General features: G+C 38.0%; 1 protein-coding gene across 2 annotated transcripts in view; it reads right to left on the bottom strand.

Annotated features, from left to right (window-relative positions):
* Positions 1-4,114: 4,114 nt before the first annotated feature.
* Fgf13 (fibroblast growth factor 13) overlaps positions 4,115-20,629 on the bottom strand; it is a 498,994-nt gene continuing 482,479 nt past the window's right edge. For both annotated transcript variants that reach the window (XM_042054385.1, XM_038316830.1), the window contains 2 exons: positions 8,179-8,377; positions 4,115-4,502 (listed from right to left, as the gene is read on the bottom strand). In XM_042054385.1, the coding sequence (XP_041910319.1) occupies positions 4,366-4,502; positions 8,179-8,377 (336 nt within the window). In that variant the 3' untranslated portion in view covers positions 4,115-4,365. The remainder of the gene's footprint in view (positions 4,503-8,178; positions 8,378-20,629) is intronic.

Raw genomic sequence — 20,629 nt, forward strand, 5'->3', positions numbered from 1 at the left:
GCATTTATCATGAAGAAACTAATATTCTCCACATTTGATTCTAGGCTCTACACAGTGTAAGGCTTAGCTATACATATTCCCTCTGGTAATGTGAGGCCAGGTGCTATGCCATAGAACATTGTTTTTCCAAACTACAGCCACCACCCACTTCAGGAGATTTCTCAGAGCCAGTTTAAAACCAAGCAAGTGTATACTACAGTGGGATTCTAAGACTGACAAAATGTTTGAGGGCCACTCCTCCACTGTGGTTCTTAAGGTGCTCTGTGAAAATAAGGCTTGATTGTCTGCCTTGTATATTCTAAGTTTTTTAAAGTTACGCAGAACTCCTTATCTTGGTGACTCTGTAGCATGCAATGGACTCATACCTTTAATTCAAAGAAGGGGAAGAGTGCAGTTCAGTACAACAAAAAGACTAGATAGAATTTCAAACTCTTGGCCCCACTATAAATTAGGACCACTGGAAGTAAAGCTCCAGCAATCTGGGACTTCTGATCCTCCCTGATGAACCTGATTTGTGTGAAACTCATAGAAGCAACAGTGTTTTCAGTCTTTTGTTTCATGATAGAGTTGTTTTATGTTTTTACTTTCATAAAGCATGTGGTAGTACCAATATTTTTACCATAAAGAATGTGTGTGTGTGTGTGTGTGTGTGTGTGTGTGTGTGTATACATAAACACACATACACATGCAGTAAAGCATGGACAATCACAGCTACTTATAGAGGGTTCTGAATTCTTTGAATTCTTTGTTTACTTGTTTTAATAAATGAAAACTGTTCAAAAGAATTTCAAGCAGACATAGGTGAATTACAGTGAATTCCTGGCCATCCTGGTCTACCATAGTAGGTTCTATGCCAGCTATGAGTACATAGTGAGACTTTGCTTGAACAAAACAAAATAAAATGAAAAGCAAGGTAGCTTAAAGAGAACTCTTCTGAGAGTATACTTTGTTACTGACCATTTTGATCCTTTTTGTACTTGAAGGGCTTCCCTGACACAACAAAGTGCTGATATGTTCATGACCAGTAACTTACCACTTTACTGAACAATGGAAAAATAAGATCAACAACCCAAACAGCGCCCCCCCCCCCCAAAAAAAATTAAGTTGCTTGGGCAAAGGGAGATCAGCATAGGGAGCAAAGTGAATGTACTGGTGCTTATACAAGAGCCTTTGAGTTCAAGACAGACAAGAGCTTTACCTCCTGCAGTTATGCTTCTGAGCTTTGACAGGATTAAGCAAGAGGAGCAGGCCTTAAAATGAAGCCAGAAAGTAACTGGGCTAAGTGCTGTGGGATAATGCTCTTGTAACTGCAAATATTTGTCACTAATATTGGTTTAATAAAACACTGATTGACCAGTAGTCAGGCAGGAAGTATAGGCAGGAAAAACAGACTACGAGAATACTGGAAAGAGGAAAGGCAGAGATGCAGTCACCAGCCAGATGCAGAGGAAGCAAGATGAGAATGCCATTGACAAAACATACCAAGCCACGTGGCTAAACATAAATAAGAATTTTGGGTTAAATTAAGTTGTAAGAGCTAGTTAATAATAAGCCTGAGCTAATAGGCCGAACAGATTATAATTAATATAAGCCTTTGTGTCTTTACTGGGGATTGAATGTCTATGTGACTGGGATGGACAGAAACTTCTGTCTACAGATGAGAATGGTGAGGAGCTGCTGCTGATCCGGCCCCAATATCTTGGGAACCATCACCTTTATTTCTCTGTAAAACCTCTTGGTGCCCGGCAATCTTGTGGGGTGGGGTGGGATGGGGGATGGGGGGATGGGGAGAGAAAATTGTGAAGTGGAGGATGGGAAGAGCTTGGGGGAATAGGATGGTTGGGATATAGGAAGGGTGGATATGGGAACAAGGAATTATATATCTTAGTTAAGGGAGCCATTCTAGGGTTCGCAGAGACTTGACTCTAGAGGGGTTCCCAGGTGTCCAGGAAGATGCCCCCAGCTAGGTCCTTGGGCAGCTGAGGAGAGGGTGCCAGAAATGTACAGATCCTATTGCCATACTCATGAATATCTTGCATATCACCATAGAACCTTCACCTGGCATTGGATGGAGAAAATGACAGAGCCCCACATAGGAGCACCAGACTGAGCTCCCAAGGTCCTGATGAGGAGCAAAAGGAGGGAGATCATGAGCAAGGAAGTCAGGACCGTGAGGAGTGCGTTTACCCATTGAGACTGTGGGACAGATCTAATGGGAGACCACCAAGTCCAGTTGGAATGGGACTGATGGAACAGGGGACCAAACGGGACTCTTTGAATGTGGCTGATGGTGGAGGAGGACTGAGAAACCAAGGACAACGGCAATGAGCATGAACTCTACAGCATGGACGGGCTCACTGTGAGCCTTGTCAGTTTGGTTGCTCACCTTCCTGGACTTAGGGGGAGCTGGGAGGACCTTGGACTTAACATAGTGAAGGGAACCCTGATGGCTCTTTGTCTTGGAGAGGGGAGGAGTGGGGGTATGGGTGGAAGGGAGGGGAGGGGAGGGAAGGGGGAGGAGGAGGGGAGAAGATGAAAATTTTTAATAAAAAAATGAGAAAAAGAAGAAAAAAAAACTCTTGGTGCCATGGTAACTATGTTATATATGCTTTGAAACACACCCCTTTGTTTGGTTTGTGCCACCATTCTTCCCATGTTGACTACTCCCAAAGCCTTTATTGTCAGACATCAGGAGCTCTAGAGAGCTAGAAAAAAGGCATCCATAGGAAGGAAGGCTTGTATTTTCCTTCTACCCTCCCAGGTAGAGAAGAAGTTAGCTATTTAGTCTTGTGTTTTTCCTCTACATAAGACAGGAGTGAGGCAAAGGGACAGTGATGACACTGTGAATGCAGAAGGGATGGAAAACCATAGATCCTTGTACACTTTGATTTCTGAATGCCCAATCTGACACACTGTAAAGAGCGTTCATGTGAAAACAGATGTTTATATTATAGCTTATCTGAAGCTAGTGGCCTTATCTATGAAATTTAGTTTTTAAATCCAGTTTATAATATACTTGATAGCATACAATGGATAATAAAAACACGTTGAAGTTTTTTCTTCTTTGAATGAATATAAAGAGTTTATTTGGTGCGTATTTGGGTATACAACAACAAATATTAAACAACTTTTTAAACGTTTTGTGCACAGGGCAGAAAACTGCCTGTACATGCTATGTCCGCTTTTGGAACACAGATTTTAAACAATTATTAATGCACAAAATCTTACATATCATGCAACTCTATGCCAAGATTCCAACTTTCTTCCATGCAACAGATATGAAGATCTAAATGGAAACCTAGCTAAGTCTTAAACACTTTTCCAATAGCAAGTATAATATATGTTGTTTAGGGGGAACCAGTCTCAACATTTCCTTGTACATAATACAATGGTCACGTGCCAAGTACGAGAACAGAAGGACTTGTACCTGTACAGATGATACAGTTCTTATTTGAACAACACAAGAGAAAACACCACTGTTCCACAGTTCCTGTCTTTATACAAGAAGCCACAACGATAGATAAACATGACACACAAATGGAATTAAGAGTAATCTACACTTGAGGATAATCCTGTTTCAATTTATCTATACTGACTGCAATTGACAATACAACTCAATTTCTACGCACAAAGTACAGCACAAAAACTTGACCAGAATACTACAGTTCTAATTAACAGCAAAAAGAGAGAGAAAGGGAGAAGAGGGTAGGGATAAAGGTGGAGAGGGAGAGGGAGAGAGAAAACAACCCATGATAATACTGCTACCTTGAGCCTGCTATGCCAATTCAGATTTAACCTTGAATTTGGTTGTTTTTGATTAAGTGACAGAGTGGATAGAACCACAGAATTTCAGAAATCGTATAGTTTCACTATATTAAAGAGTACATTTGAATCAAGCATAGATAGAAAACATGAAGCCAAGAAAACAACACAGTTCACAGAATTCGTTTGCCACTACAAAACATTTAAGCAGTTAATTTTATTTTGTTTTTTTTTTTTTAAAGAATAGTTGTGGTCTTTCAAATTTTCTTAGTTGGGAATCAAATTGACCAGCACTAGTGCTGTGAAATATTTTTGCTGTTATCCCCAAAGTATAGGTGAGATCATGAGAATATTTGGCAGTCCTTATTCCAGATTTAGTTCATTGATAATGCTTGGCATTCTTTTGCACAAGCTGACTCTAAATTATGGGGCTTTAGTATGGATGATAACAAGGTCTAATGGCAGATAGAATAGGGAACTCTGCCTGTGTGCATGTTAAATCTCAATGAGAAGTTTGAACTTTTGGATGAAGGACTGCTAGAAGAATTCAACAGCACCTGGACATAAGGTTCTGTTATGGAGCCCTCGTTTTGCCCTCACTGGTTACGTTGATTCATTGTGGCTCATGGATTTGCCTCCATTCAGCACACCGGAGACGCTTCTGCTCTTGGTCGGGGTCCCACTTCCAGATCGGGAGAACTCCGTGAGATCATGCAGAGACGGCTCCTTATACATGGCCACTGAAAAGCACAGAGATGGTGGAAAAAGGCCTTTTATGTATTTCACTGTTCCAAATTTCTAAAATAGATCCGGTGTTTACATTTTAAAACTTCTAAGTCCAGGGGCAAAGCTCGTGTTCATCATCTCAACTTAGTCATTCTGCAATATATATATTCTGCAATATATATATATTCTTATAAACAATAAACAGCTTTTAATTATCAAAAGATTTAATTTTCATAATTGAAAAGGAACAAACGCAAAAATTTTGTATTGTTCTAAGTTTCTATGTCTTAACTTAAACATACAAGTATTTAGCAATGTGGATGAGATTAAATTAAATGAATTCTAGTCCTCATATAGTCATACATAAAGGATTTTAATACCTAATTTTTATCACTCACAGTTTTATATGCAGGGAATAATGAAAACACATTTAATAAAGATCTCAGATATTTAAATATAATCTATAACACACTGAGAAAGTATAATAGTAAAACTACACATTTTAAAACGTTGATTTCTATTATACTTTAAATGAAACTCTCTAAGATTAAAAGTATTAGTATGATTCTTAGGAAAAAAATGGTCACAATTATTATTGTTGGGCTATACATCACAGTCCTAGCGTATACCTGTGAAGTACTTTCATCACCTTGTAAGAATGCTATATATAGAAACTCATTTTTTTTTATTAGAGATAGATTCTGATTGTAGCCTAGGATGCTCTGGTATCACTAAGTAGCCCAGTGAATTCTCTTCCTTACATTTTACTGATAATCATGAGGCACATGTAGGTAAGGACTATTTCAAAATCATTCAGTTAACATTGGGGCATGGTTGCAAATGCTGATATTTTTGTACTTTGGAGGTTTAGGAAGGAAGATCATGAATTTGAGGCCAACTGGGAGGAGAAAGAAAGTTATATAGTTGAGACTTCAGTTCAAACAAACACAAATACAGTCCCATCTCCCAGATAGTGAAAATGAAGCTAGAACCTGAACTTGGATATTCTGGCCCAGGAAATGAGTTGTAAAACACAATGTGACACGTATTTCAATAAGTGTGAATATGTCTGGGGGTAAAGGGAATCACTACTACTTTAAGCCTCTACTGTGATCTCATGTGGGTAATTTCTTCTATTTTGTTTGTATTTTCTGTCTGGTGTCTATGACCTCTCCACTGATATTGCTATTACCAGTTTTATCTTTATATCTATTTTGGCTAGGTTTGTCCTATCCTGACACAAGCCAGAGTTATTTGGGAGGAGAGAACCTTAATTAAGAAAATGCCCCCAGGAGATTGAACTATAAGCTTGCTTGTGGCATTTTTGATTGATGCAAGAGGGCCTATGTGTGGGTGGTGCCACCACTGAGCTGATGGTACTGAGTGCTGTAAGGAAGCAGGCTGAACAAGTCACGAAACAGCATTTCTCTATGACCTTCGCTTTAGTCCTTGCCTCTATGTTCCCGCTTTTTATGATGTCCTGTGGTGTGGAGTGGAAGTGAAATAAACCCTTTCTCGCCCAAGTTGCTTTGGGTAATAGTGCTTTATCTCAGCAAACAGTAACCTTAACTAAAAAAAGAAATTGGTATCAGATCATTAGGTATTTCTGTGACAGACCTGAGCATGTGTTAGGGAAGACCGTGAACTTTGGGATGTTGGACTGGAAAAGCCATTGATTGTTCAAAACTTAGGGAGTTGTAGTGAGAAAAAAGAATATAGAACAGTGCAGATAATGGAAGCCTGGCTCGTGAAGTTTCAGAGGGAATTTTTGAGTGTACGTTAAAGACTCTATGGACCTACTTGATATTTTAAATGAAGACCCACCAATGTAAAACTTTTGCTTTATTGGGGCAATTGATACCTGTCAGATAGGTTAATGAATATGATGTAATTAAGAAGATACCAGCATCTGGGAAGTGTTGGCTTAGGGGCAGCACACAGAGCTACGGTTCAAAGGTGGCCAAGGCTGTACCTTGTGCTGGTAGTCAAAATAGATGATGTGTGTTTACCAGGTGTTACTAGTTTTGAAGACAAGAAGGGTTAACAGACAGCAGATAAGGTTTTGCACTGTGAGAGGTCAGGAGAGGCCATTGGTGAATTTCAGTTGAAGTAGAAGTTCCAGGATTGAAGTGGTAGTTGAAAAACATTGAGGATTGACCCCATGTGCAGGGTAAGAGTCCCTGATGAGAAGAGCCCCAAAGAAACTATTGGTGAAGGTACAGCCCAGGTGGAATAGAAATGTTAACATTTTTGGAGATGCTAGTAACATGGCATAACCATCAAGGAGAGCACCAGCTGTGGAGCACAGCTGGGTTGAATCTACAAGATAGCTTGTATATGCTATGAATAGCAAAGCTTAAGAAGGGCTGCATCCAAGGCAGTTTTTGAACAAAGAGCATCGTAAATTGGTCCCAAACATCAAACACCAAACTTTTTACGTTGTTGAATATTTGTTTTGCTTTGATTTGATTGTGACTGTCCTATGTTTATTCCTTCTTATAGTAAGAAAGTACATAATTTGTTTTTGATTTTACAGAAGCTCACAGTTAAAAGACTTTAGGTATTTTAGAAAGAGTTTTGGGATTTGACTTTAGATAGTCTAAAAATAGTTTGAACTTGAAAGAGATATTGGACGTTTTGAAGAGGCTGAACTTTTAAAATGTTTGAAAATTTAAAGACCATAGGACTTTAAAAAATTGGAATGTTGTATACTGTGATACTAATATTGACATGCCATCATGGGGACAAATAAGAAAGGGAAGGTTCTAGTTGAGCAGTGATGTATTTGTGTATCAAATTTATAAGTAGTCAATTGTGCTGGCTAATTTTATTTCAATTTGACACGTTAGAATTATTTAGGAAGAAAAGACCTCAGCTAAGAAAATTCTCCCATCAGACTGGACCTACTAAGCCTATGGGGGAGTTTCATTGATTGATGATTGACATGGGAGGGTCTAGACCACTTTTGACAGTGCCACCCTTGGCTGATAAGAAACAGGGCTGAGCTGGAGGATCTTGGTGCTATAAGAAAGCAGGCTGGGCAAGACATGAGGAGCAAGTCAGTAAGCAACATCTTTTCATGTCCTCTGCATCAGGTTCTGCCTCCAGGTCCTGTCCTGTGTGAGTTTCTGTCCTAACTTCCACGGACGATGCACTGTGAGGTGGAAGTGTAAGATTAATAAACCTATTGTTTCCCAAGTTGTCTTAGGTTATATAGGTTATATTGTTTTACCACTGCAATAGAAACCCTGAGATCGCTCTTTTATTTCTCTTAATCTGAAAAAAAAAAAACTATGAAAGACTATATTGACCCTTAAGACTATATTGACCAAGGGGTTTTTCCTACAAAGTTTAAATATGTATACATTTTAAACTCCATGGTTAATCTCTACAAGTCATTTTGGTATAATTCAGGGTTCTTAGTTGTCTTCAGTTTGTAATTTAGGTACTTACTTCTAAGAAAGGTGTTACTATGGTTAAGTTAAAATAAGAGTAGATGCCACTGTCCATGTCTGAATGTTGGCATGGCTTTTACATTTTGGCCTTGATGGTTTTTAGTGCTGTGAAATGCTTGAAAATGTATGTATAGATGTCCTAATATGGAAGAATTATGTTTCACATACAAAAGGATGAAAAGAATTATTTAAACTAGTAACGTTCATAGCAGAATCCATAGGCTATCAAATTTACCTTTCAGTGGTTTGGGCAGAAAATGTGCTGCGGGCTTGTTCTTCTTCACGTGGTTGCCTTTCATGATCTCTCCTTCTTTGTTCAGGCCCAGATACCACCCGCGGCCTGACTGCTGCTGACGGTAGATCATCGACGAGTATGTCACATAATAATTTTCAAACACTGATTCTTTGAATTTGCATTCAGGTGTGAAATGTTCCTGCAACAAAGGTAAATAAACAAAAAAATCAGTATTCGTAAGGGTGTGAATTTCAGGTAGAGTAGATAGAAAAATGCATTTCAGGAATTTAGATAATACTTTGTTAAAACTTGTATGAAGGGTATTCTATTAGAATAGGACAAATTATTACCACCGGAAAACAAAAGACAACATGTAGCAATTTATGTTATCTTCTAAGAGAACACCCAAAGTGAAAATGTGGCTGATCAGTGATTGGCTCCCTCTAGTAAGCAATTTGCAGATTTGGAAAGCCACATAAATGTATGCTGGACTAATTGAAGAGTAAAGGGATTGGAAGACAAGCATAAAGCTGTTATAGGAGTCTTGGTCTTGTTTCCCTTAACAATAATCAAAAGGAAAATAAGATTTCGTTTGCATTTATTTTTATATCATTATTATTGTGTGTGTGAGTGGTGTGTGTGATGTGTCTAGCTCACATGTGGCGGGCAGAAAACAAATATGTTCACTCCTTCCACTTCCATTTACAATTTGGGGACTGAACTTAGGCTTTGTGTGCCAAGCATCTTTGCCTGCTGAGCCATCTCACCCGACATAGAATTTTCATAAATTCTCAGGTTACCATATATTATGGTTATCAGTTGCCTGAATATTAAAGCAGTATTAGGATGCTTGTTGCCTAGTTTTCTAAAATAGTTGTACAAAAAAAGCTTATTTTTCACAATAAGGTAAATAGAATTGATTTTTTTTTAGTTTATTGGATCTTAATTCAAAAGAGAATTTACCTCTAACCTTATTATTTTCATAAATTAACAGTCACCAGCAAATCAATATGGTAGTAAAGACTTTACAGGAATTCTATGAACAAACACAAGCAGAGGACTTTAACCCTGGAGTTATGGTTTTCTGTATTGGACTGTGGCATGTTTTCTTTAGAATGGGTCATTCAGATGAAAGTTTTCTAAGCATAGTAGATTGTTTGAAGGACAAAAATCAGCCTTCATTTAATATTGGGTGTATATATGCACATATACATGGAATACACATATATTAAAGTGGTCATTTCTAAGCTAAATAAAACAGTAGACTTTAACCTATAAGAAAATTCATTGAGTAGCAGAATGGTCACTTGGAGTAGAAAATAACAAGGAGAATAAAGTAGATACAAATGATGTTATCAGATCTTTTCCCTAATTTGCTGAGATGTTAGCAGGAACAACAGTTGATACTTTTGCCAGTGTTTACAAAGCCTTGTTGTGCATGTTTTCTAGGCTACTGGTCTTTTTAAAGCAATGTCTCTGTGTTTCTTCTTTCCTTCATTTTCACATTTAATATCATGCTCAGTATATATGCCAGCTGAGCAACAAGATTTGAAATGTTCTAAAAGTTACTTTAGTGAAGGCGAACACATTTCTCAGCATTTTTCTGAAAGGGAAGCTTGCAACCAATTTTCTTTTCTTTTTTATTAAACCCTGCCTCCTTCAGTACTATGTCTGTTGTCCCTAATTGCTAGGCAGAATGTACTTGGTCAAGTATATTTGGGGGTTATTTCATTCAGTCTAGGAATACACCATAGATCTTCCAGGATTCACACAAATTCAACCTACTAAAGCAGAAATGTACTTCTGGGGCAACTGTCACATGGGAGAAACTTAAAGGAGTGCTATTTATGGGTTCTGAAAATTTCTGTTTTGTGGGATTTCTCAACATAGAGAAAGCCAAAGTTTCTCTAGTGATGAGGAAAATATCTGGAGTACTTGGGAATTAAATCATCACTTGGATAAAATATTCTTCCTTGGAAAGTAGATTATCCTTTCATAAAATGTCAGAAATAATTTGCTGGAAAATCTGTTGGATACTACAGATGACCAAGTTAGCTGACACTCTTCAACCTCTGGCCCAGAGAATCCAACTACTCAGAGGAAACTCCAACAGAGGCCCTCTGAAATGCCCACCCGGTCCTGCAGTTATTCAGTTTCAAAGAAACACACAGAGGTCTCCATTAATATAAACTGGTTGACCTATTAGCTCAGGCTTCTTATTAACTAATTCTTTTATCTTAAATTAGCCCATAATTCTTGTCTGTGATCGCCACTTGGCTTGGTAGCTTTTATCAGTGAGGCCTTCTCATCTTGCTTCCTCCGTGACTGGGTTACAACTGTAGACTGAACCTTTTCTCTTTCTAGAATTCTCCTATTCTGGTTGCCTCTACTTCCTGCCTGGCTACTGGCCAATAAGTGTTATATTAAAACAATGTAAGTGACAGGGTACAAGACCATTGTCCCACAGCAAACCACATGAGAAAATATTCCTGACTATAGAATGAGTAGATGGGACCAAAATGTGTCGTAAGTTAAGTCTCCCAAGCATACCGTGCCATGCTTAGCATTATGTGTGATAGCAGCGATTATTCATTAATTTTATATACATTTTCAGATGGTCTATTACATATCTGAATGACACTAAAAAAATTCAGTGATAATTAATACATACTCTTCTCTCTATCTGAAAGGATCAGGCAAATGACTAGCACACAAGATGTATGTACTGCCAGAAGTACAGGAAGTTCAGGAATATATATATATATATATATATATTGTCTGAGAAGAGAGGAAGAAGTCAGACTTAATTCTGACAAGGACACTAAGGACAGTTTCATAGACAGAAGAGATGATTATATCTGAGTCTTGAAGCATGGGAAAGAATTTAACTCAGAAATAAAGAATAATGGTTGAAGCACGGGTCAACACTTATCCCATCCTCAACTTTCCCTTCCACTCTTCTTTTATTATCTGGAATCTACCAAGTTGCAGCTTCTCATACTTAAACCCAGGGAACATGTGCATTCATATGCTTTCTACTTTATGTTCCCATAGCCATCACCTTGCATACTTATGGCAAGTAGATGACTTTAGGACCTCTTCAGCAAACTACTGTAAGGATCTCATAATTGGTCTTCCTTATTCTCCTGATGTATTTGTTTTCTTAAAGTAAGGTTCCCTTCCTCATAAACTCTGGGTGATTTCACCTCGCAGATAATAAAAGCAACTAATGACTGGTTGTTTCCTATTCAGTCACCACCATTCTTTGATCCCCCATGCCTTTCCAAATGCCATTTACTTGTTTAGTAATTCATCCTTCTTTTTCTCTGTCTCCTAGTTTTCTCCTCATCCCTCAAGATCTACTTTAAATATAATTCCTCTTTGGATCACATGTGATTTCTTTTAATCAGAACTGATTAAATCTATATCGACACTCAGAGGCTCTACCTAGATCACTGGCATGGTACCCATGCATGGGAGATATACACTTGTATTTCAAAATCTATCCTGCTGTATCCCCCAAGCTCACAGTAGTCCAGTTGACTAGTATGAATGTTGGATTGCAGTGATTGAGACTAAATACTGAAAATTGCATGACTTATTAGAGCATCAGCTTCCAAAACGTCTGCAGGGAATTTCCTTTATATCACAGAATAAATTCAGTTATATTTATAAGGAGGCTGTCATTGCATGGACAGATCTTGCAGGAGTGATTTAACAGCTGTTAAGAATAATGTGGCACCTACAACGCTAAGAGGAAGTCTTGGCAATTGTTACAACTATTGGAAAATGGCAAGGAAGGACTCAATGAACTGAATTCTCTGTCACATCCTGACAATTTCTTAGTCATCCCTACTAAATTTGGACTCAAAAGCTCAGCAGAGAAGAAAATGAGGCCAAAAATGAGAAGGAAAAAAAAACGTTGAAGCAACCAAAGGAGTGTTCTGTTCTCTATGTGTGACACTGTCATTTTTATCCTGTGTTAAAATGAGTGGGCAGAAGAGGATTGATTCTATTAAAATGTGGAAACATTTAGCATCCCATTCTATGCAGAAGAGTCCAACAAAGAAGCTAAGGGTGCAATTGCATTTCTTCAGTACATATAAGCAATATCAATAATGGAAATTGTATTTGGCCCAAGCCAAGAAAATCCTTCCTATTTTGAGGAGACCTGGTGGAAAGGACATCAAGGCACACATTTACTTTGATTGGTTGTGGATGCCTACACACTGGTTCCCTGAAAGAAGGTACCAAAGTGAGCACAAAAGAGGCACTGAATGAAGGCAGCAATAGCTGTGCCCTATATTTAAAAGGCAGTAGATAAATAGATAAATATCTGCTATCAGAATGGGCATATGAGTCACAAATTCCTTGCATAGTTCCTACGAAATTACTTAATATGAGTATAAAATAAAAGGTACTTTGGAACTTAAAACTTATTTTTTTCAAGACATGGTTTCTCTGTAGTTTTGGGGTCCATCCTGGAACTAGCTCTTGTAGACCAGACTGGCCTTGAACTCACAGAGATCTGCCTGCCTCTATCTTCTGAGTGCTGGGATTAAAGGCGTGCACCATCACTGCCAAGCTAATAACTTTTAATGCATTAACTTCTCTTAAACGTTGTTCACCTCTCATGCTCATACACATTTTCCAGATAAATAATATTTAGTTCATGAAATAATCGGTCTCAAAGACCTTCTCTATTGGTGATTTGTATTTTATTCCTTTACAAGTTCAAGATTTGTTTCTTTTTGGTGACTATTAAACTTCTTATGTATATGTAGTATATACTAGCTAGTTATTATCATATTTTGGTCAACAAATGAGGGATTGAAGTTTAGACAATACACAGATCCAAGAGTAATATCTAACAGTTCTTTTTTCAAACCCACTTTACTCATATTATTCAGAAGTAAATAATTATTTGGAGGTTAAAATAGCAAATATGAATAAATTATTTTAAAACCCTCATACATCAATAGAACCTACTAGAGAATTCTTTCAGTCAAGGATGCTAAGGGTCAGATACTCTTATCAAGGCAGATAAGGTCTCAATATAGACATTTTAAGGCACAATGGGTAATACTGGATTCATATACAAATAAACACAAGATTTAATGGTGTGCTGGAAACATTGTCCCAAAACACAGAACTTGAGACTAGTGTAAATCGTTATTCTCTTTTAGAGTCTACAGATGTAGCTCTGCCCTGTGTTGCTTCAGTCACAATGGCAAAGTGTGGAGACAGCGTAGTATTCGGCTTACTGGAGCTAAAGCTTGGTTAAAGGAGACTTGGTTTAGAAGAACAGCTGCTCTAGAATTATGCCAGTAGGGCTATGGCTTATTGCTGTGCAATCAGGAGCCATGACCTCAAACAACAGAGCTTAAGGTTTCTGTGTATATTTGTTAGCCAGGCTCTATAAGCACATCTCCAGCATTAGAACAGATGCACCAAGATTAAATACCTTCCTAATTAAAAAAAAAGTAATTTAGCAAACAGAGGCCATAATAACAGGGCTCTCATCCACCCACCCCACCCCCATTCTCTTGTAGTTTAAGCTATGATGTCACTGCAAGGTGACAGTGTTACATTTGTATTTGTATCTAGGCAGGATGAGAAGCTTCCAGGACTACCATGTAGACTGTAAATGTCCTTTTTACACATTTAGCCCCCACAACATATTTTTAGGTAGGCAGCATAGATTCTTTTGGATCTAGTGAGAGGAAAATTGTCTACTGAAGCGGTTCCTACAAAAACTGGTAATGTTAAACCTGTGTAGCAAGGACTGTCATCACAGATGCTGGTATAAGCTATTGTTCTCAATAAATTTTGCTTACGGCACCTATGACATTTTTAAAGTAGGAAATAAAAAATAAAAAGCAGAAAATAAAAACAGTTTATAGATTTATATGTGAACAACAACAGAAGCATCACTAACAGCCCTGAAACATGATTTTTCCAGCAAGTTCAATAATCATATTTTAACGGGTTTTCCTTTCTCTTCAGTGCTCCCAGTGACCTCTTTTCCCCTTCTATCTTCCAGCACATTTTCAACAGACTAATCCTCCAATTAGTTTAGCAATTACTGTCACTAGCAAGGGTCATTCATCTAATCTTGAGCCATGTTCTAATGAGAATTAATTTTCTGGATTTAAAATGTGCAGGTTATTTAAGCAGGTCTGATTTGTGTATGTCAATTATTCTCCAGCCTATTGAAAATCGTGACTAGATTAAAATCAGAGTCTCAGCTCTTTTATAAGATAAGTAAATGAAATTTTAAAATATAAATTATACCCATGGGGTGACAAGGTAACTACCTATATTCCCCAGATTGGCTTCTCTTACATCAGTGATCTCAAAATCCAGGACTAATTATTATATCCAGAGCTTTGATATTCTCTCCAAGGGTATATTTGAGGCAAATAAACTTCATTATTACTGAGTTCAAAGCATGGTAAGGAAGAAGCTGAGGAAAAGGGAATCAACAAATTGTGCTCTGTAGCCAAGCAAATGTGTGAATTCATGATAAGGGGAATATTTTATGTAAAAAAATCCCATTGGACTAAGATAATTAAGGACAGTTCTTGGTATAAGGCATGGGTTACAGGATTGACCTATACATATATTATGAAAATATCTGTGAAGTGCAAAAGAAAAATGTCATATGATGAGACCTTTGAAGCTGCCTTGTACAAATTCAAAAAAGGGTTAATTCCGGCAGTGCATCTACCTAATAAATAGAAGGCTCTTTCAGAGGAGAGACATAAGAAGTCAGCGCTTGCCTTCTAGGGGAGAAACAGTAAGTGATAAAATGAGGAAAGGAGCCTAGAGATAACTCTAGTGTGTATGTGTGAGTGTGGGTATTATATTATATGTTCATATGGGTGTGTGCACATGTGCCTATGGGTGCATGTGCAGGTGATTCTGGTGGAAGGTAGAAATTGATGTTACGTGTCTTCCATGCTTGTTCTCTACGCAATTATTTTGAAACAGGTTCTTGTATTATACCTGTAGCTCATCAGGCTGCTGACCACAGAGCTCCAGGGATCTACTTATCTCTGACAATCAGACTCCAGTGCTGGGGTTTTCCATGGAGGCCTCATGCTTTACCAAATAAGTTTACCAAATAAGCCATCTCGCCAGCCTGATAAACCCAATCTTCAAGACATGGAAGAGAAGTGGGGGGGAAGAGGGCAAAAGAGGGTAAAAAAAGGCAAAATAGTGTAGCTGGAGATGATTCTTCAGTTAAAAGCTCTGGCTCCCTCCGCAGATGGTACATGTTCAGTTCCCAGCATTCACATGGTGGTTTACAACTATATGTAACTTCAGTTCCAGGAGATCCAATACACTCTTCTGACCTTTGTGGGCACCACACATAAATGTGGTGTACATATATTAACACAGGGAAAATACACACACATAAAAATTTAAAAATCTTAAAAAAACAATTTAAGAAAGACAACTGGGAGCATGGGGGAGGGAGGAGAAGGGAGGGTGGAAGTGGAAGAGGAGAGAAGGGGAGGGGGAGGAGAACTTGAGGGAACAGGATAGTCAAGATGGAAGAAGGACAGAGAGCAAGGAAAGAGATATTTTGATTGAGGGTTCTGGTTCTAAGGAAACTCCTAGGAATCCACAAGGATGACCCCAGCTAAGACCCTAAGCAATAGAGGAGAGGGTGCCTGAACTGGCCTTGCCCTGTAATCAGATTGATAAATACCTTAAATATCACCATAGAACCTTCATCCAGCAACTGATGGGAACAGAGGCAGAGATCCACAGCAGAGCTTGGGGACTGAGCAAGCTCCCAAAGTCCAGTTGAAGAATGGAAGGAGTGAGAATATGAGCAAAGAGGTCAAGACCATGATGGGTACACCCACTTAAACAGTCTACCTGAGCTAATGAGAGCTCACCAACTCTAGCTGGACTGGGAAGGACCCAGCATAAGACCAAACTAGACCTTCTGAATGTGGGTGATAGTTGTATGGCTGGAACAGACTGAGGGGCCACTGGCAATGATACCAGGATTTATCCCTACTATATGTACTGAGTTTTTGAGAACCTATTCTCTTTGGATGGATACCTTGCCCAGCCTAGGTGTAGTAGGGAGGGTCTTGACCTTCCCCTAAAACAATGTGCCTTACACACTCTGAGGATTGGATAGGGGATGGTGCGGGGGGGTAATGTGGAGGGGATGTGAGGAAGGGAGGGAGTGGGAACTGGGATTGGTATGTAAAATAAAAAATTATAGTTTTCTTTTTTGAAAAATATTAAACAAAATAAAAAATCTGGAAAAAGAAAGACAAAACAGTGCTTAAGCTGAGGTAAGACTAAAGAGAGATCCTTGTAAGAAAGACACAGGCACATAATTATACCCTGGTCTTTGTGTGTCCAAATAACTAAACATTTCAATTGAATCCTTTGGCTTTATTTTTGTAAAATGATGTAATAGTCTACCAGTTCTGTTAACTTAATGATGCTCTTGCTCAAAGATCCAATGAGAAGCTGTCTATGGCTGAAGCTTCACTGAAGGCTTTCTTCTGGTAACAAGTAACCAGAAAAATCAGGTCAAATACATTCTTTCATTTTCAGAGTTCTTTTTCATCTGGAATCAATTTCCAAGAATGAGATCAGCCTATGTGAATTTTACTAATATGGAAGAATATAAATTGTACCCCAAATTAGGGCTACAGATGAATTTTAATGTTCTCCCCAAAGTTTGGTTATTAGGAAACCTTTTTTCTCCTTTCCTTTTTTTTTAATTTCTGTCTGCAGCAGGTTGAAATGGCTGCAGTGCTATAAATCATGGCAGTAAAAATAAAAAAGAGAGAGATAAAGGGATATTTAAAGTAGATCTTGTAAAATTCCATGACACAAAATGACTTAAAAATACATAGGGCTAGACATGGTGATGCATGCCTTTAATGCCAGTACTTGGGAGGCAGAATCAGGCAGATCTCTGAGTTCTGAGTCCAGCCTGGTTTTACAGAGTGAGTTCGAGGACAACCATGGATACATAGAGAAACCTTGTCTTGAAAAATGAAAAAAAAAAACATGGTAATTAGCAACCATTTGAAAATAAATGCAAATTATGCTTAACTGTGTCTACAGTACTATTTTTTATTGCCTCATATTGTTAAAAAAATTCTTAATGTCATTTTTATAGTCCAAGATGAAAAAATTAAAGAGATCTATCTATATAAAAATGGAATGGCATCCTACATTCACAGATAGAAAGAACAAATATGGTTAAATGTCTAATTTTGGGGCTGGAGCAATGGCTCAGTAGTTAAGAACACTTACTACTCCTGTAGAGAATCTGAGTTTGACTTATAGCATGTGCCATAGTGGATGACAGCTGAAATATTGAGCCCTCTTCTAAATGGCATGGGCATCAGACATATACATGGCACACATACATATGTCCAGATGAAACACACATACATAATTTTAAAACTATTTTGTAGTACCAAAAATCATCTGTCCTTTGAGTGAAATATCCCTCAGATATCAATAATATTCTTTCCAGAACTAGAAAAAAAAGTAGTAGAATTTTGTTTTGAACCATACAAACATACCTGTCCCTCTCCATAATCCAAAGCAAATGAGAAAAAAAAGTTAAAGGTACTATTTTGTCAGACCTTAAAATAAAGCTAAGTATGAAAAGAGATACAAGGTCCATGAAACACAAGAGAAAACCTAGAAGTAAATCTATATACCAAAAGATAATTTTCTTTCTACCAAAATTTTATAAACTACCATTGGAGAAGAGTTTTTTCAATAAATAGTGCTGAGAAAATGTTGTATGCGTATGTAGAAGAAAGAAACCAGACCTCTGTCACTCATTACTTTCACAAACAAAAGAAAAACAAGTAACTAAAAACCAATTAATGACTTCAGTATAATATCTGGAATTGTGAAATGACTATAAGCGCCCATAGGGGTAATGTTCAGGTAAAGTTCAGCCACAGAATGTTAGCTCATGGATAAACAGCCTAAAAGTAGAAGAAACAAAAGCGGAAACAGATAAAGGGGATTCTGTCCCGTGAAGAAGCTTCTGTACAATGAATGGGGAAATGAAAATGAGACAACCCGCAGAATAGGGCTAAAATTTGTACAAACTATGCATCTGAAAAGGGATTGATGATTTTCATATTATATATATATATATATATATATATATATATATATATATATATTGCTGCCAGCACAAACTCTGGCTATGGAGCATTTGAATGGCGTTTGTGAGCCCGGGTGTTCGTGTGCCCACTCAGGGTTGAGAGGAAAGTAGCTGAGACAAGCTCAGCGCCCCCCCCCCCCCCCCCTGCCCGCCGCAACTGGGGAGGCAGCTAGGATCAGGACTGCAGGACTGCTAGGCGTGCACAAGCAGGAGAGCATGGCAGATTCCTGCCACCACACACAGAGATATTTTAAGGCCAAGCAGTGCACTGCAGGGCATATTTAGCTATTACTCAGATAAAAAGGGGTTTGTATGCTGCACGCTCATTCTCAAAGTTACAGTGCTGATCGTGGCTCTTACCTGGCGGCTGCAGAGCTGGCAGTAATGGTAGATCCACCATTTTGAAAGTGGAGAGAGGTGGAGCCAGCATCCAGAGCAGCTTCAACCAAGCTGCTTATCATTTTAAAGCTCTTCAAGACAGTAAAGAATTACAGATAATGCAATAAGGACAGATTCAAACATAAAAAATTCTAAATTGAGTCACAGTGTTGGATAAATGTACATAGGCTTGGGAGAAAGAAGAAAAAGAATATAAAGAGTTAAAATAAGTAAATTGTTTTTAAAAAGTCTTTAAAGAGACAGAGTACAGACAGACATAGATTAAAAGGAGCAAAGAAAAATAAAGCCACATAGATATGGAAAATTCAGAGAGTCTGGATTATGTATATTATTGTGTTGCCTTTGAATTTTTTGACTGTGAAGGAGCTAATTATAGAGAAACATTTCATTGTATGGGCTGCTAAGCTAAACCAGAATGTATACTGTAAAGGTATCTTGACTTCAGAATTTGGGTCTAAGGATATGTTGCTTTGGAAAAGATGTTATTCTTTTGTTTCCACAGAGGATGAGAACCTGTGGATTCATTCCAGGCTAATATGATTTGATAGATCATGACCCCCCGAGAGGTTGTTGTGAACACCCTCAAAAATTATTTCACCCAATAAGCAGCAGGAAGAAGTTTAGATAGAACTATACCCATATTGTTTGTAAATGTTTCTTTACATTTTAGAGAAGGATATGCTATAGGGATAGATACTTTGCATTGGTATGGATCTTGGTTTATTTATACAAGCTTTAGGTCAATTTTGTTATATGTATATTTCTTTCATGACAGTGAGACACATCTGCTCTTGGCAGTACCTAACTATTTCAAGAGGAAGATGGGCATCAAAGTGGCTCCTTATGGAGCTGGTTAGCGATTTGGGCAAGAAACTGCTCTTGTCTAGACTTCTTGATGAACTGTACATTCAGAACCCACAGAGTAATGACTGCTGAACTTGCCTAAGGGTGAGATGATCCTTAGGGCTTCCTGCTTCATGAAAGAGTCTGCCAGACATTCTGCAGGACACAGAAGAAAGTGACTAACAAACTGCCAATATAGACAGAACTGTCTTTGAAATTTCCTGCTTCATGGAAAAGTCTGCCAGGTGCTATGAGCCTATAGGCTGAAGATGGATCCCCCAATGGTACAGAAGAACTTTGGGTGACTGTCCAGGCAGCAAGATGTCTTTATAATTTCTAGAGTTTTAGAAGTTGCTTACAATACACTTCCTGTTTACTTAGGTAATATTATATCCTTCTGGAGTCTTTGATGGAGTTGAACAATAGATAGTAATAATATAGTTTTCCTTAGTTATGATAAGAGATAAAGTAGATATAAATATTGTAACTAATTCTTTCTTGATATCAGTTTTGTTACATGTAATTTTACTACATTAAAGTTAAAACCTTCCTTTTCATTTAATCAGAAAAAGGGAGGTGAGTGGGAATCCCCTCCGTATGCTGCGAATATCATTGATTAATAAACGAAGTGCTTTGGGCCTATAGCAGAACTATAAGGGAACAGAGATAGGCATTGAAAACTAAACGGAATTCTGAAGAAAGGAGGTGGAGTCAGAGAGTTGCCATTGATCCACAGCCCGAGTCAGACATGATGAAACTTTGCTGGGAAACCACTGCCACATGGCGATACACAGATTAATGGAGGTGGGTTAAATTAATATGTAAGATTTATCCAATAAGAAGCTAGAGCTAATGGGCCAAGCAGTGATTTAATTAATACAGTTTCCGTGTGATTATTTCAGGTCTAAGCTAGCCTGGCAGCCGGGAACCAACAAGCAATCCTCCCTCCAACTAGATAGATATATGAAACTATATAATTTCCTTTTGATACACCCAAATACTCTATTTGTAACTAAAGGCATTTCTCAGAAG

This window comes from Arvicola amphibius, chromosome X (genome assembly GCF_903992535.2).
Source record: "Arvicola amphibius chromosome X, mArvAmp1.2, whole genome shotgun sequence".
Lineage (NCBI taxonomy): Eukaryota > Metazoa > Chordata > Mammalia > Rodentia > Cricetidae > Arvicola > Arvicola amphibius.